Source organism: Falco peregrinus, chromosome Z (genome assembly GCF_023634155.1).
Source record: "Falco peregrinus isolate bFalPer1 chromosome Z, bFalPer1.pri, whole genome shotgun sequence".
Lineage (NCBI taxonomy): Eukaryota > Metazoa > Chordata > Aves > Falconiformes > Falconidae > Falco > Falco peregrinus.
In genome coordinates, this window is record NC_073739.1 from 29665776 (window position 1) to 29683978 (window position 18203).

General features: G+C 37.6%; 1 protein-coding gene across 2 annotated transcripts in view; it reads left to right on the forward strand.

Moving 5' to 3' along the window:
• RNF38 (ring finger protein 38) overlaps nucleotides 1-15733 on the forward strand; it is a 112064-nt gene extending 96331 nt beyond the window's left edge. For both annotated transcript variants that reach the window (XM_055791529.1, XM_055791530.1), the window contains 5 exons: nucleotides 2658-2764; nucleotides 4349-4433; nucleotides 5914-6035; nucleotides 6923-7022; nucleotides 12229-15733. In XM_055791529.1, the coding sequence (XP_055647504.1) occupies nucleotides 2658-2764; nucleotides 4349-4433; nucleotides 5914-6035; nucleotides 6923-7022; nucleotides 12229-12291 (477 nt within the window). In that variant the 3' untranslated portion in view covers nucleotides 12292-15733. The remainder of the gene's footprint in view (nucleotides 1-2657; nucleotides 2765-4348; nucleotides 4434-5913; nucleotides 6036-6922; nucleotides 7023-12228) is intronic.
• The last annotated feature ends 2470 nt before the right edge of the window (nucleotides 15734-18203 follow it).

Genomic DNA, 18203 nt, shown 5'->3' on the forward strand with positions numbered 1-18203 from the left:
TTCTTCAGAGTGTTTGCCATTTGCAGGCAAGCAGTTGTATAGAAAGCTTCCGTAATTTAGACTGCGCCATGTTACAAAGACAGCCAAGATTGCTTTAAGCCAGCTTTCTGGGGATCTACAGGCCGTTCAACTGTAGCAGCATGAAAGAACCTGGTGCAGGATAAAGTCTGTGCTGAATTTTGTGCTTCGGTGGTGTGTCCAGTGTCTGTGCTACTTCTAGGATCTCCATGGTGCACTTCAGTCTGCAATTATATTACTCCTGAGATGGTTTTGTTGTTGTTTTGTGTGGGTTGTTTGTTGTTTTCTTTTTTTAATAAAAACCACCTCTCCTGCCTATGTAATGCTTAAAGAAATAACTAGAAGTCAAGCATAGGCTCTGCATTTTTTTAATGTTTGACCTGTGCATCAAGTTGACAGAAGGTTTTAGAGGCATATTGTTCCTTCAGATTTTACATGAGAATATAATTTTAGGCCCTGTGGCTACAGAGTGTATGGATAACTTTTTAATTAATCTCCTTGAAATCACACAGCCTAGTTAAATGCTTGCTGCGGTTTTTATAAAGGTTTAAATGAGTCTCTACGATTAAAACAAAAAATAATCAGCGCTTTGTTAAGCTAAAGGTGTACAGATTTTCAGTGAAGTTTTCAGTCAGTCTAAGTCACTCTGGAGACAAAGACACTTAAATTTCCATAAACCGCTCGTATTTTGTTCAGTATGCTTGTTAGATTAATTACAGTCTAATCACAGAAATTTTGGTTGGAGTGAGGCTTTCTTGATTTCCAAGTTCGGTCTTTAAAGAATAAAATGCCATTTTTTGCAGATGATACAGCATTTTTTATCTGATGCTTCAGTTCTGGGTTGTGTATTGCTGAGAAGTAGAATAGAGATGTATTACAATTAATCATATGGTCTTCTATAAAGCAATCCTAAATCCTTATAAAATTTTATTTATATTAGAATTATGATGGAATGGCTGATTCTCTTTTATTCAGTGAACGCAACAGTTTCTAATTATATTTTTGGTCTGCAGAATTCACAAGGCAGTAAAATTAATATTTGCTACGTCTAGTTTGAGATCTTACTTTCAAGAAAAAGATCCTGGATCTTTTTATATTTGTTTTTATATTCATATGTAGATTTTATGTAAGGCCATGGCTATCTATTAATAATGTTTCCATTACAAAGTTAGGGAGTTTTAGGTTAGTCATTGGTGGTATTGGGCTTTTGCGGGTTTTTTTTTAAGTCCAAACATAGAAGAAGAAAAACATGTTAGTAAAGACATGGAGTGTTCTTTGTTTCAAAAACAATTCTCAAGGCCTTCAAATATGAATTCAATAGTAATATGTGAATTTCAGTTTTAAAACTTAATTAAAAAATTAATATTTGAATATTTCTGGAAAAACATAGTTTGCATTTAGGTGATAATTTTTTTACATATATATCCCCATTTTAGTAGGTAATGCAAGGAAATTTTGAGCAATTATAATGAAAACTTAAATATACCAGTGAAGAGCTTAGCATACAAATTAAAAAAGTGTGACAAAAAAGCCCTGATTTATCCATGGAAAGAATACATTGAAGCTTTAGGCTTGACTGTCTCTCTAGGCACTGTCCAGCTGTGAAATTGTATTGATTAAACTCTTTGTGTACACTTGAAAGGCTTCAATCCTTCTTTAACATAAATGTAAATATACATCACTGCTTACAGGGTTTGGTTTTTTTCTAAATTTTTTTTAAAAAAAGTCTACAAGACTTTTTTTTTTTTTTTTTTTTTAAAGGCTTCTTTACTCAGCCACTTGTGCACAAACCTGCATAATAGCTCCTGGCTTAAAGCCTGGGCTTTTGTATTCACAAGAGAGTCAACAGTTCAAGTCCTCTTTCCCAAACCAGCCTGCATGTAGACTAAGCACACAAGAGCTTGCGAGGATTTCTGTTGTGTGTTACCACATTTTCACATGGAATGGTATGATTGTGTGTTATTGGTGGGAGTTGTTTCAAATTGAGGCTGAAGTCCTTTTGGATTTGAGCAGAGGCTGGATTTTTTTTTTAATGTTTTATTGAAAGTGGATTTCAATATTCAGATTTAATTTTATTTTATTCTTAAGAAAAAAAATGTTGAATCACAGACTGGATGAGGTTGGAAGGGAGGTCATCTGGTCCAACCCCCCTGCTCAAGCAGGGCCACCTAAAGCCGGTTGCCCAGGACCATGTCCAGTCAGCTTTTGAGATCTCCAAGGATGGAGACTCTGCCACTTCTCTGGGCAACCTGTGTCAGTGCTCAGTCACCCTTACAGAGTAAAGAAGTGTTTCCTGATGTTCAGACGGAGCCTCCTGTGTTTCAGTTTGTGCCCATTGCCTCTGGTCTTGTCACTGGGCACCACTGAAAAGAGCCTGGCTCCGTCTTCTTTGCACCCTCCCTTCGGGTATTTATATACACTGATAAGATCCCCCCTGAGCCTTCTCTTCTCCAGACTGAACAGTCCCAGCTTGCTCAGCCTTTCCTCATACGTGAGATGCTTCCAGTCCCATCTTAGTGGCCCTTCGTTGGACTCTCTCCAGTATGTCCATGTCTGTCTTGGTGCTGAGGACCCCAGAACTGGACACAAGTTCCAGTTCCACAAGTTCCAGTTGAAGCTTATTTTCTTCTTTCTTGCAGCCTTACCCACCTTTTATGCCTCGAAGACTCACAGGGCGCAGCAGATACCGATCACAGCAGCCAATACCACCACACCCTTACCATCCCAGCCTATTACCTTATGTGCTGTAAGTTCAAAGTACATTTGCTTCCATCTAGGCTATTGAAGTCACATGACTTTCAACAAGAGTCTTGGCACTTTTAATGGTTGGACTCTACCACAGAACAGACATAGTTCAGCTCTCCCAGAGAGGAGGAAAACTTCCATTTCTGTGTAAATTTTTCAGCCTATTTTGAATAACAGACACCCCTGAGCAAGGAAAAATGTAAGTGAACAATTTTGTCCAATGTAGTTTTGTAGGTGTTTTGAGGCACAGTAGCCTCTTGTTTCTGAACTCTTTGTAAAATCTTCAACAAATTTTAAAACTTGGTTCTTTGATACTCTTACAGAGGCATGGTTACACTGTAGGATAAAGTCCTAGGAGTCTTCACTTACGGAATAAATTCATTTGGTTTTGTTCTTAATTATGAAGCACAAAGGTGGGAGCTCTCTGTGATGTGTTACTCATGATGTGTTACTCTTTATTGGCTGAACTGCTAATCTGTTACGGCTGTTGAATTTCTGTTCTGCCTCTGATTAGCTGTTTCTGGAAAAGATGTGGGACACGTAATGTTCAGGAATTATCTGTAGTGTGCTATGGTAGACTCTCTGTAGGGGTGTTTGGGTATATGACATGAGATTTATTACTCTTCTATGATCTGTTTTGGAAATACATACAAAATGATTGGAAAACAGAAATTATTTTCTGGGGGCGAATGTGACATTGACAAGGAGACACTGACACCAGTTCTGTAGTTTCTCTCTGTGCAATTTCAGACGTGGCATGGAAGTGGCACCAGATATCTGATCCATTGAAGTTGTTCAACTTTGCATCTTACAGTCAGAATAATGTCATAGCTTCTTGCCTGTCCATTGAGGACACAATGTGGCACAGTAATTCCTGATGACCTCAGTAGAATTTTAGTACATATTAGTACTCTCAATTTGTGATTTCAATGTGCATAAAGTTTGGACTCATAGTACTATCTTGTGGGGGGGGTTAAAAACACTTGTTGAATATAGAAACAGAAAAACATCTCTCTTCTCTCTCTGTCTGAGGAGATTCTGCTTTAACCAGCATCACAGTATGTGAGAAAGTGAGTTTGTGCTTGCCTTCAGTATGGAAGTTGGTCCAGTGGCATATCCTGTTTTATCTTCATTATGTGTTTTAGGCTTAGCAAAAGTTTCAAGACTTTTGTATTTGAGAGCTAAAAGAACTTAGGGTTCCTTTTCTTTGTTGATATTTTATCCCCTTAAAGAAGTAAAACATATTTAAAACCAGAATGTCAATTCATTGTCAATTTTAGCTCTCCATAATCTATGGTAATCAAGAGATTCGTTTTTGTAATAGTGCTGAGCCTGGTTGGAAATATCATTTGAGACATGCGTGCAAAAGGCAGCACTGCCAATATAAAAAAGTGGCAAAAGTAGCTTTTTCCTTTGACTCTTTCACTTCAAATGTCTATTCTTGACTCCAGACTTAACATTTTTACCAGTTCTGACAACTTGTTGATTTGAGAGGGGTCAGTAAGGTAACTTTACCTCTGCCAGATGTTTCTGTGCTTTCCTTCAGCAAGATGCTGAACCTTATCATTGTTTGCTCTCGTGGTAGATCAATGCTCCCAGTGCCACCTGCAGTTGGACCAGCTTTCAGCTTTGAGTTGGATGTGGAAGATGGAGAGGTAGAAAACTATGAGGTTGGTGTGTGAACTACAACTACCTTTAAAGAACAGATGTTAGCTCAAGCAAAAGATAAAATTTTATTATATTTTGCTTTTAATCCTGCTTTTGGCTCTCAAATAAATGTAATGACTGTGAAGACAGAATCCAGAAACAATTCTTGTAGATTTTTTTTGCAACGCTGGATATTAGAAGTGCTTAGCTTTATTGTCTGTTGCTTTTTCCTAGAATCCTAGGCTAGTAATCACTAGATTGTTCTGCTTTTATATTCTACATGTTAACTCTTCTCCTTTTGAATTTAATTGATTTTAAATATCAAACAAATGAAGCGCTTTCAAAAGAACAGAGTAAGTTACTGGTTATATGTGCATAACTTTGCAGGATAGTGTTAATTTCATAGGAATAATTAGTCTAAATGTATTGTTTATAAAACTGCCTTACTGCCTTTTCTTCTTGGCCCTCTGGAGGGTACAGTAATTCACATCTATAGATGTAGAACCCTCTTAAATATCCTTGATAATTACGGGGCAGTTCTAGCTGTTGTGTCTTTACTGGTTCTGAGACTAATGGATTCCATTTGATTTCTCTTCAGACAGTCATCATCAACGTTTACTTTTGCACCTCTGCCTGTGCTCCGCTTAAGAGCTCTGTATAGTTGCACATTTTCAGTTTAACAGTGAGAACTTCTGTAATGATTTCTGTGCTAGTTCAGAAGAAGCATCGTCTTATTTCTGAGAATTTGAACCCTAGCTTTGACAATACTAGAAATCTCTTGTAATCGGTACCATTTGCAGCTATGCCTTGATTCTCTATGACATTTATAGTGATACTCCCTTGTGAAGGAGTGTAAGTTACATATGTGACAGTGTAAATTAGTTACATATGTGACAGTGTAAGTTATTTACATGAGAGGCTTTTAGTTGCAACGCTTGGCTTACAGAAAATTAACATAAAAATTAGCAAAAAAAAAAGTGCTTACAGTTTGATGGTATGTATTTGTTTTCCAGACTGAGGATAAAATCTCCGTATTTCAAGTCAGCTAGCCCAAGATGTGGAGTGGGAATCGGAACCTGTCCCATTAAATTCTTGGTTTCTCTCACAAGACCAGACTCACATATTGTTAGAAAGCAAATCTGTTGACGATTTTTTGTGGTTACCAGCACTATTAATTTCATAGCAGGGTGAAAGGATTCTTCAGAAACAAAATACTTACCAAGCTGTGCATGCAGCCACAGGACTGATTGGAAGTTGGGTCCTGGAGGTTTTGAAATCACAAAGAGAACATTTTGCATAATTAGAAGGATGGCTGAACTCTGAAAGACTTTCCATGGGGCTTGTGTTGAAAGGGGTTTAACTAAGGTTCTAAACATTTCTTAATTGAAGGGTGTTTTGTGCTTCCAGCTGGGGTGGTGAGGTGTAATGGAAGCCCCACCTCTAACGGAACCAGGGCCTCTTTGAGCAGTGAATTTCTAAATGTCCAGTTTCCATGTTTTGCAGGCACTGCTGAATTTGGCAGAACGTCTGGGAGAAGCCAAACCACGAGGACTGACAAAGGCGGACATTGAACAGCTTCCATCCTACAGGTTCAATCCAAACAACCACCAGTCAGAACAGACATTGTAAGTACATTGGTCTCTTTCAAAGGCCCATAATTTAGGTGACTGTATTTTCATTTCTTTTAACTTGCAGCCTTAGCTAGGCCAGAAGGGCTTTAAACAATTTAATTTTCTTTTTTTTTCCCTTGGGTTTCTTTCCAGATCAAATACTATTTATCCTTACTTTAAAACCTGTTTAGTGTCACGTCATTTAGCTATCTTTCAGTTTAGTTTCTCAGCGTTTAAAAAGCCAAAATGGAAGAAGGGTGTTCTAGGATTTGTTCAGCATACTAGGCGTTGAAGTGGCATTGTGAACTTGTAATTTAGCTTGTGTTAAAATTTAGCAAGTGTTGAAGTTTCAGGTGCTCCTAGTAGAGCTTGGTCAGTGGTTTAAGAGTGCACATTATTTTAAAAACCCCTTAACTTCCTGTGTTTGAAAGTTCTGCACAACCAAGTGGAAGGGGCGGTATAGATAGGAAGGTGCTTAAAGTGACTTAAGTACCAAATGCTGTCTAATGTTTGCACTTCAGTGTAAGGATTTTTCTCTGATATTCCAGTTTCAGTGACCTTCAGTGAGTGACTTACTAGTAGGGAGTGAAATTCATAGTTTCTTACCTCCACCATTTTTGATTTTGATTAAATGTCTTCTGTTGGTTGGGTCTGTGAACTCCTGTGAACAGAAGCCCGTGCTGATTTGCGATTTTAAAGCACACCAAAAAAAAAAAACCTGACACAAAAGGTCTTCTCAGTTTGTCACAGTACACACCTTCAACCACAGATAAAAATAACTGTAGCTACCCAAGGAGTAAAAGAGCTACCATGTTACAGTTGTATCTGTAAGGTTTTGTATGGAATGTGTATTTGTTGTTCTTACATAGCAGATACATTTGAATTTTGTTGTCTTTTTTTAGGTGTGTGGTGTGCATGTGTGATTTTGAGACCAGGCAGCTACTTAGAGTCTTACCTTGTAACCATGAGTTCCATGCCAAGTGTGTTGATAAATGGCTGAAGGTAAAAATTAAATTAAAAATAATCTGTCTCATAGGGAATTCTTTATGTAGTTTGGTGGGAGGGGTGGGGGTATTTTGCTGTTCCACTTCATTTTATCTTGTTTCATGTTTCTAATATTTAGGCTAGAAATGCCAATGGAGTGGAAGTACTGCCTACTTACAGTATTTTTCTAATAGCTGATGAAAGATGTTTCTTTGTAGTCTTTGGCAGAAGGAAAAATTAATACAGAGAGAACTCTTTTCATTGACAGATATTACTGTGTTTTCCATTTGCACAAAACAATGACTGTGCATTCAATTAATATGTGAAATTGAAGGAGACTTGGAAACAGAAAAGTAACATAATAATATAGGAAGTATGAATTAAGAGTTTCTGTGGTGATGGTGGTTTTAACTGTTTTACATATTCTGCATAGCAAGAATGAGTACTAATACCTTCCTCCCTACTTTGCTATTAACGTTAGGTTCCATGGCAAATAAAATACGTTATGTGTATACATACATGCCTATGCAGAGAGAGAGAGATATTTTAGTATATAGAAACAGAAAATATTAGTTTCACAAAATTATGATATACCCTTCCAAGAGAATTTGAGCAGAAAAGAAAGGATCTAGAATCAGGGCAGCCCAGTAAGAGGACAGAGAAAATAGCAGTAGAGAAGGTATGAAGAGCAGGAAATAGAAATAAGTAGATGATGATACATAGGTATCTCTACAAGCTGCATTAGCCAGGTCTACTGCCAACAAGGTATTGATCCCCATCCTGTCTCAGCTTTGTTCAGCTTTCATTTAATCTCTATGTAGACTGTTGTGTGGAACACTGGAAGCTGCAGTTATCCTGTGTTAATACAGGGTATAGTCCCTAGAGAATTACAGATGGTGTCTGTTGTTTCCAAGAAATAAATCGAAACCCCTTGCCTTTAAGGCTTCATAAAAGCAAGAAAATTAAGATCTTGGGCATACACTGAAATATTCAGGGCAGAGAATCAAAAAATCAAGTTTAAATTGGTATCATTATTTTTGATAACAAGGTATCAAGAATAATGAGAATAAAAACTGAGATATGAAATTGCTCTTGGGCTACAGTACCCACGGTAGTCTAAGGCTTCCACAGAATCTAAGGCCAGTGTAAACGTTTCCACAACAGTGCTCATAACTTTCAGTAGAACTGGTGTCCTTCAGTACCTAAATCCATATACACACTGAGAAACAGCAAGGGGAATGTAAACATCTAGTTTTGTTGTTATCACATTAAAAAGCCACTTACACACACACCCCACACCCACACCCCACCCCACACACACCGCCACACACCCCATAGTATTATCAATATATTTATGCTAGATGTATGCTGTAGATTATATATATTCAAGTGGTATTCTCCAGTGTGTCCCCCTACTCCTCTCGAGGAATGTACACTCTGGATTTGTCAAATCTTTTTGTTGCATGAAACTTGGTAAGTCATTTGTGGTGTGGACAGGGTACCCAGGGATGGTATTCACTCCATTTTATCAAAAAAAGATCTAAGACACATGTGACATTGGCCTGTGAGATGGTGGATGCTATAGGTCTATGTAGGTTAAACTGATTATATAGATTTTACAAACGACAGCTCCTTCCAGGCCATTAATGCAAAAAAACCCACTCTGATTAATAAAGTCCCTGATCTACGGATTGCCTGAAGTTAGAGGAATATACCAGGGGAAGTATCATGCATGCTTGTCCTGTTCTCACATTCTTTCTTACCTAATATTTGTTTCAAGAGTCAGACAAGTATGTTGAGTTAAGCTGTTTTGGGACTTGGTATGCAGTTTAACAGTTAGATTTAGTCAACTGGTAATGAATGGCAATCACATTCAGGACAGCAAAGGGAAAAAAAAACATATTTAGTTGAGTCTTTATTTTCATAGTTGTACATATACTGTAGTAGTGGTGAAACTGCTTTTTTCTGGTGTTTCTGTCCCAGCTTAGAAGCTGTGTATTTTCTAACCTCTCCAAGTGTGTTATTTCCTAAAGGTTGTCTTACCACAGATAAACTCTGTGAGCACAAGAGTGTCAGCTGGGTGGGGGAATGAGGTGAAAGGTACACAGTGTAAACCTAAGGGGGGTGCAGTTATAGCCACCTAGAACTGCTTGTATTGACATCGTGTATTCCAGAGCTGGATGCAAAATGTTAGACAAGGTTAAAGCATCATGGTATAGGATTGCTAAGGCAATATATTTACACCATGTGGGTTTAGTTACACTGGTATGAAAACGGGTGTATGGAAATAAAGATTATTTTTCTTTGCAAACTATAGCAAATTACCTGTAAGACCAGCCTATTTTAGTTACAGCCTCTGTCTAAACTCAGAGTTAAGCAGCAAACATCTAGATGTGAGGATAACCGGAATATATTTTTAAGCTATAATTTTTTTGCTTCTTTATGTATTTGACAACTTGTTTTATATGTTGATAGTGTAGACATGTCCACATCCACGTAATTTACACCATCCAGCCAACAACATGTTGATAAATTCTGCAAGGGGAGGTAAAAATTGTAGCTTTCAGTACTTGTAACTTTTTTCCACAAGGTAAAAAAAAAAAAAAAACAAAAAAAATACCAGGTTTTCCCCATGTTTTACTGATTTAATGTTGCCTCTTTGAGGAAAGTATTTGCTCTCTAGAATTTCTAGAACTAGTTACAGAATTAGGGAGTCAGGTTGGTTCTTTTAAGTTTCACCATGTGTTAGTGGAAGGTTAGTGATCTAATCTGATTATTTAAAAAGAAATAAAAATCCTTATTTCACTGCTTGTTGGTGACGATGGAGCAAAAGAAAGGTATATAAGAAAGTTTTGTGGCTTTTCTATGCATGAGAGGTTTGAGCTGCCCAGCTGGTATAACGCTATGGATAGTACCACCTTTTCAGGTAGTGTGAGCAACTGAGAGGAAATGTTATTTTACAGTGCATTAGGTTCCTCACTTTAATGTATAATTCCATGGTTAAGCATGGTTAAAGACTTGTTGAGAGATATAATACAGTGGACAAAGCAAAATTTAAAAAAAGAGAGGTTATCTTTCTGCTTTTTGTAGTATTGTTAACTCATTTCACAGTATTTGATTACTTCTTAATATCCTCAATCCCTTAGTCAAATATGAATCCATGAGAATCCTGCTCTTTTGTAAAGTAAGAGTTACCTGTCATTCCAAAAGACAGCTTGAAAACCCAGCTGTCTTCACCCTTAGGGTTTAGAACCAGTAACAAGGACAACTTGCCTTTATATTTAACGTTCTGACAGGAAATGCTGTATTATGCATGAGAAAAGACTAACTATAGTTTAACTTGGTTCTGATGGACTAACACCGTAGTAGCGCAATGTTTTTTAGAGGATTCTAGAAGCCCTTCAGGACCGTTGTTCTAAATGCAGTTCAGTTCAGATATAAATGTCTATCCAATATTAAAAAAAGAATAATCAGTTAATTGGGTAGATTGCTGTCCTTACAGTACAGACGTTAAGTTTGCCTGAAAGATTGGCTGGTTAGAAGGTCAGTATTATGTCCACCTTAGTCCTTTTTTCACACTGAAGAATCACATTAAATGCCAAGAAGGGGGAATTAATTTTATGAAAGGCACAAGAATACAACTAAATTTGAAACAGATGTACATGTAGGATCTTGAAAAGTTACCTAAAAAGCACTGCGGCAGTGCGCATGAATACTGAGTTTATCCTGTCATAGTGGATTTATTTCTGCAATTCCTATCAGGAAATTACTCCCACTGAATCATCTGTTTCATGCTACAAATGGTAGATGCCTCGTTATTTATCTGATTGAATATCTTTTGATTCATTAATCCATTGAACTTTAAAGAACATGCCTTTTTATTTTAAAATTCATATTAGCTGAACTATATCTAGAATAATGCAAATGCAGTGTAGTGACCAAGTAATGACACTGTCCTCAAGTAATTTCAAAACTGCTAGTGAGAGAGCAAGAAATAATTTTTCTTGTTGATACTCCAGTCCATGCTTTACAAAAACTATAAAGCAATAATAACTACAGTATAAACTATAAAACAGTATGATAGTAGTAGTGAACAGAAAAAATATACCGTCATTTTAACTTGCATTACTAAATAGTGTTTTTCAGTAGTAACATGTTACATTCATTGGCATCGTTTGGATTTGAAATCTGTGGCAATGATTTCTGAACTCTGGCCTGCAGAGCCACATTTCTTGATGCTCTGACTTGTATTTTCGTTGAAAAATTTGGGTACCTTAGGAAAATTTGGAGTTGGAAGTGGTTGGTCCTGCAATTTTGAAACATGAAATACAGAATTTGGGCAGGGACAAGTTCTCTCACTCACAAATGCAAAACATTTGCAAAGGAATGTTTTATCATAGATGTTACATGTTTGTTTGGGGCTTTTTCTCATCAATTGCCAAAATGAAATTAGCCTTTATTTGAAAAGGGGAATAAGAAGGCAGAAATGCTTTCCCAGTAGCTTAAGGAATGTTACTCCTCACCTATCTTACCTTTTTAAGGAAGCTATAAAAGTAAGGGTCATAGGACATACTTTGAGTGAGTGCTTTACTGCAGGGCTAAATTTAGGTCTGCTTGTGTCTGTTGCTTGAATACCTGTTCATCAGGTTGTCTTTTTTTCCCCTTCTGTTTCTCTTTACTAAAACCACTTCCCTTTTTCACTGTTCTGCTTTCAGCTTTGACTAAGTCTTTGTGATGGGTTTCTGTGAGAATAACAGAATAAACAGAGTATGAAGGGATGTGATCCATGTTCACTAGAGCTTGTGACAATACAACATCCTCATATAGGACATTTATTTACAGCCCAAGGTTGCTAGTCTGGTTTTGGGGGAGTTCTCTGTAGCACACAGTGCAGCTTCTTAATTGCATCCATCTGATTGCAATATAATTATGAATCTGCATTAATAAAATCACCATCACCTAGATAAAGCCTAGTTTGCCATTTTGCTTTAAAGATAAAAGGCTCAATTATTATTTTTTGTAAACATAACTTTGAATGGACAAACTTACTACACCATGCTACGTAACAAAACAAACAAAAAAAAGGTGTAAGCACACAGTCTGCTCTTGTTTTGAGTATTCTTGAATTGCTTTTCAGTACTCACAGATGTCAGTGTCATCGTAACATTACCTTAACGATGTATTTGTCAGTACAGTAAACCTGCTTTTGTTTCTGGTTTTACAGGCAAATCGTACCTGCCCAATTTGTAGAGCTGATGCTTCGGAAGTGCATCGTGATTCAGAATGACCAATCTAAGAGCACAAACCTGGTTTGGGTGTTTCTGGTCACATGTATCTATGAACTATCTATCGAACTTACCCATGTGACTTCCAGCCTACCCTTTACACAAAAGGGTCAATGGACCTTACTTTGCACTGTGTGACTTAATCAATTATAAAGCTTATAACTAGTCTTCACAGTTATGGGATTGTTATACTAACAGCGTGATTGGAACTCCAAAGAATGATTATTTTATTTTTTTTTTAGCTTAATTTTGTGTGTGCACTAACATTCCCTGGTTTTTGTGTGATCATTCCGAGTGTTGCTGCGAGATTACTGTGGACGTGATCTTTTAGCATGTGCTTTTATATAAAAGAAAAAGGAAAAAAAAAGAAACCAGTGGTAGCTCCAAACAATATAGCAATCTACCTTATATAGAGCCTTCAGATACTGTGAGTGGGAACGAATGGTATGAATGTGTGTTTGCTTGTGAGAGGATGCGTGAAGTGTGCTTGTGACTGAGTGTGCATGTGTGTTTGAGAACCTATATACCAGCATGTACTGAGAACGTATGTGTGTAGTAATAATTATGCTGCAATGTATAATCTTGTGTGTTATTTAAACAGTACTAGTACTGTACACTGGTTCCTTTCCTTGTGTTTGCAGTTGCACACTGAATGCGGTGGGTGCAGCAATTACAGACATTTAGTATTTCCTCCCCAATATACTTAGAGGTATAAAGACCTTTCCGCCTACTATTCAAACAGCTGTTATGCTTCTCCTTCATTGGAGGCTTTAAATGTGTACCACTAAGGAGTACGTTGATTGTTCATACATGAGTAATGGTGGGGGTTTTAGCATATGTTACAAAGTTTGGGTTTTTAAGTGGCTGATTTTTATTTTATCAATGTAAAGTTGCAATATCGCACAAAACATTTAGCAATATTAACATTTTAAATTGCTAATATGAATACAGAAGTTTTTCTGTTTTCCTTTTAAATTTTTCTGGCTGGGTTTGCCAGTTATGTGCTTTTTCCATGAAAGGAAGCAGAGAGAACACTGAGAGTCTTGTGCAACAGCTCTTCATTTTTGGCCATTCTGCTTGCTAAGGACATAATCTTTTAGCTTACAAACATTGGCTTTAATCACATACATTCTTTGTAATTTACAAGGGAGTTTGTATACAACTAAAATCACTTGAAAAAGGTTATATTTTTATTCCTGCAACTTCATGAATAAAATAAATTTTTTAGCACTTTCTCAGAGAACAACAACTGCTTTTTTTTAGTTGTATCACAAGAGAAGGTGGGTTTTGGTCATTAACTGCAGAATTCTTTTGCCCTGATGCTGCTTCTTGCCTACTTCATTATTTCATGATGAGTGTAATACGAAGAAGGAACTCCCTTGGTTTTTGCAATCAAATTTCCAGAGCACTCTATTATAGGAGAAAATTGGAACACCTCCCAGAACAGTGCTTTGAAATAGAAGGGGATAACCTCTATTCAAGTGTTCTGAATAATCTTTTATTTGTGCTATTGAAAAAAAAATCAGCTTTATTTATAATATTCAGACTGTTAACATCTTCAGTATGTTCTCGTAAAATATTTAGGTCCTCATATACTGTAGTTATTAAAAGGATGCACTTTTTGCAACAAAATTATTTTCCTAAATTCAGTGTCATTACTTCAGTTGCAGCAGCACAATTGGCGCAGTTAGCAATATTGCTGCAACTTGCTGCCAGCCTCAGCTTTAAGTTTGTTCTCAATCATTTCTGATGCTTTTGTATGCTGCTATGCTTTAGTATCAGTTACAATTTCAAACAGTGTTAGATGTTCTCCATGCGCATTTCCCTTTGAAGATCTACAGACCAGTCGCAGCTCTTGGTGCAGATAAAATAAAAGCACAATTTTGCCCTGTTTCACATGCTCTTCCCTCTGCTTAGTTATGCAAGTAGTTCTCAAAGCCAGTGAGTCTTTCCATACGTATCCATACTTAAGAACACTAAATAAATAAAAACGCTCTTATATCAACTTCAAAATATTAGAATTTCTCCTCTCTTTTCAGTGGAGTTAAAGAATAGGCTTTTCACAATAACACCTAGCAGGTTAAATTACATGTAATAAGATTTATTTTTTTAACAAATAAAACCATGTTGTTTAAAAAGCATATGCTTACATTTGTCTTAGAAAACCTAGACTCTTTTATATACTGCAAAAGAAAAAGTTCCTTATGTACAGATTTAAACATAACTAACATTTCTGTGCTCAGTATTCAGTTTGAGGCATGAAAGAGGGTACTCTATCTAACCTAAATACAAATGAACAAGGCACATTCTTCTGAACCAAGGGAAAGTAGTCCTCTTTCTGAAATTGGAGAAGTCTTGACGTGTAATGTCCCTTTTTCCCCCCCACGAAAACTCTGCAATGCAGCTGGAGATGGAGGATCTAAGTTGGTAAAATCCTGAAATTAATTGTTGCACTCTTATGGCTCATCTCTTCTGGAATGGTTCTTTTGTTTGCATGGGACTCTTGCAGATGTATGTGGACTTGCTTCCTGTGGTTAGTGTGTATAAACAGCACACATGCACATGTTCTGAATCAGCTCAGACAAGCTACAACCGAGTCCTTTTTGTTGTGGCTGTCAAGGGAGGGGGATTCATGTTCAGCTGTGAACTGCCATGTGTTATGCACATTTGTGTGTAATTCCACAGCCTGCCATGGTGCCTGGCAGCACCTGAATTCAGCAAGACTTTTTTATGTTCATTGCCTTTCTGCCATTATCTGGCTCTGTCTTCCCCACCCCCAAAAAATCCAAACCTGTAATATGTTTGCTTTATCATATTGGCACTGCTGTTTTTTTTACATAAACTGTCAATTTAATTTGACATTTTAGTGGATATCAAGGCCTACAGGTAATTCCAATGTCTCATTTTGTGGCTTTCTTTAAAAAAAAAAAACATTAAAGCCTTTTGTTGTATGCCATTTTGTACAAGCTCTTGAATGTGATTTCACAGCTGTTAATATATCATGTAATACCTGGGATGAGATTTACCAACCTCTTTAATTTTAATAGTAGAAAACACATTTTAGACTGAGTTATCTTTGGGCCTTTGTAAAAGCTGTGTTTTTTTTCTTTGGTACATTGTTACCTCATTTTGCTACTTGTGTTTCAGATTTGCTAATGATTATGACAGCTTAGGGGTTTTGTTGGAATCATATTTTGTCAAGTGTTTTCTTTAAATCACACGCTATTTTATCATTTAACATGTAGTTTTAAATGTATTATAAATACCTGTAACCAAATCATTTGAAGGCTTGATAAATTTTTAACAAAATTTGTACATTTTTTATGAGAGTTACTAGTAATGCTTTACTAGGTAGTGCAATGAATTTTTATTTTTAATCCCTGTGCCCAATTTTGGAGTTGAGAGAGTTGTTCAGTAATAAATGTATGATGTACACGTACACAATTTTGTCCTGTTCTTTCTCTTAGAAAGAGGTGCATTGGTTTTTTTTTTCTTTACTCTGCATATTTCTGTGGGTGATCATGAAACTCCAGATATCGGCAACACATGCTTGTGTTGTAGGGGGAGGTTTTGCCACCTTAACTGTAGTGCGTGACAGACTTCTTTTAAACTACTTTGAGAGATCATAAGAAAATTATATGAAATGTGTCATATTTTTGAAAGTGTAAAATAACTGTAATTCTTAAAGCCTTGCCTGAAAGATCAGTTTTCTAAAGATGTCACTTAGTCAAAAGAAGATTTGCAGGGATGGAGGTGTTTCTTAGACATATTATTTGCACTGTATGTCAGCTGAAGATGCGTTAATGCTTTGCAGTGCCCTAACAGTGGTTTAAAACGCATCCTGAGTTAAGGATGAAACTGAATTATAAGCAGTTTGGTTAGCCAGGGTCACACAAGAAGCTGGTGGTGAAACAAAAACAAAACAAAAAAATATTTGTTTTTGTTTTTAGTAGGATGATGTAAACTAAATTGACAGATGTAATTATTTAAAAGATTTTTGTTTATGCAGAGTACTTAATAACTTCATCAATAGCAGGTGTTCTTGGTACACAAACGTATTTGAAGATCACTGGTGCTTTGAGAATCCTTATGCAAAGATTCATATACATGTCTTGTGGATTTATAATCTTGGATAACAACTGGTTTGCTCTCTTTTATACAGCAGATGCTAATTATTTATTACACTGTTGAAAACGGACAGTGCTGTCAGTAGTACTTGCAGAGCTAAGGTGCCGGGGGGCTGGCTTAGATCCTGTACCAGCCAGGCCTGAGAGCAGAGCAGGGCTTTTTGGTAAAGATCATAAAATATCTCGATTTGGAAGGGAACCCGTAAGGATCATCTAGTCCAACTCCTCACAGGACTACCTGAAAGTAAACCATATGACTAAGAGCATCTGGGCAATTCTTATTGAACTCTGACAAGCTTGGTACTAAGACCACCTTCCTGGGGAGCCTGTTTGAGTGATCAACCACCCTCTCAGTGAAGAACCTTTTCCTAATGTCCAGTCTGAACTTCCCAGCTTCGTTCCATTTCCTCGTGTCCTGTCAATGGTCACCAGAGAGAGAAGATCAGCACCTCCCCCTCCACTACCCAACTTTAGGAAGTTGTAGACTGCAATGGGGTCACCACTCAGCCTTCTCTTCTCCAAGCTGAACAAACCAAGTGACCTCAGCCGCTTCCTCCCAAGTCTTGCCTTCGAGAACTTTTGACATCTTGTTTGCACTCCTCTGAACACTAGTTGTTTGATGTCCTTCTTACCTTGAGGTGCCCAAAACTGCACACAGTACTTAAGATGAGGCCACAGCAGTTCAATGCAGAGTGGTACAGTCACCTCTGTCAGCCGGCCAGCTGTGCTGTGCTTGATGCACCCCAGGACACAGTTGGGCCTTTTGGCTGCCAGGGCACATGGTTGGCTCATATCCAACTTGCCATCAACACAAACAACACCCGCAATGTCTTTCCATGGGGTTGCTCTCCAGCTTCCTAGCCCCCAGCTTGTTCGTATAGCCAGGATTACCCCTTCCCAGGTGGAGGATCTGGCTTTTGCTAAATTCCATATGGTTGGTGATTGCCCAGCTTTCTAGTTTATCCAGATGTCTCTGTAAAGCCTCTCTCCGCTCAAGGGAGTCTGCAGCTCCTACTTCAGTATCATCAGTGAATTTACTTAATGTAAATGCAACTCCTGCCTCCAGCTCATGTATGAAAACATTAAAAGAGCACTGGACCTAAAATTGAGCCACTGGTGACAAAAGGAACCTAAACAAAGCTGGTGTAAGTTTAGCTGCTGTTTCAGCACCAGGGTGTTGTCCGTTTCCCTGGGGCTGCTATTCCTTGCCAGCACCAGCAAATGTGTACGTACTGCAACTTCTGAGGTGCAGCACCAACCTGTGTAAGATTCCGAGTACAAGGTCATACCCAGCCAGCAGCCAAATAAAACCGTAATTCATGTGAGCCCTGCTGAATTAGGCAGCACTGCCAACAGAAAACTAACCTCTTGCAACAGAGTTCATCTAAACTCTGCATTATGTGTACAGGCCGTACAGCGTATACCGTAACAGGGACATCTTTTGTTGTACATCACAGTGTTTATGCAACAGAGAGTGTTTGGCAGAAAGACAGCTGATCCCTAGGTAGATTCTTGCTGTACCTTTCCATGCAAGAGAAAGGATGATGTTTGACTGGAAGCTTCTTTGTGGGGGGGTAAGCGTCAGAAAACATTCTTGTCAACCTGGTAGGTGAACAGCCAAGAAACTGCAAGTTTACTTTGCCAGACAGTCTTCTCACTGCCAAATCTGTAGATTTCGCCCTTTGTTTCCCGTTAAGTATACTGCTTTTTTGCTGTCCCCAACACAGCCACTTTCAACATTTAAATCCCTTAATCTTGAAACAAACAGCAAGCTAAACTCCAGTTAT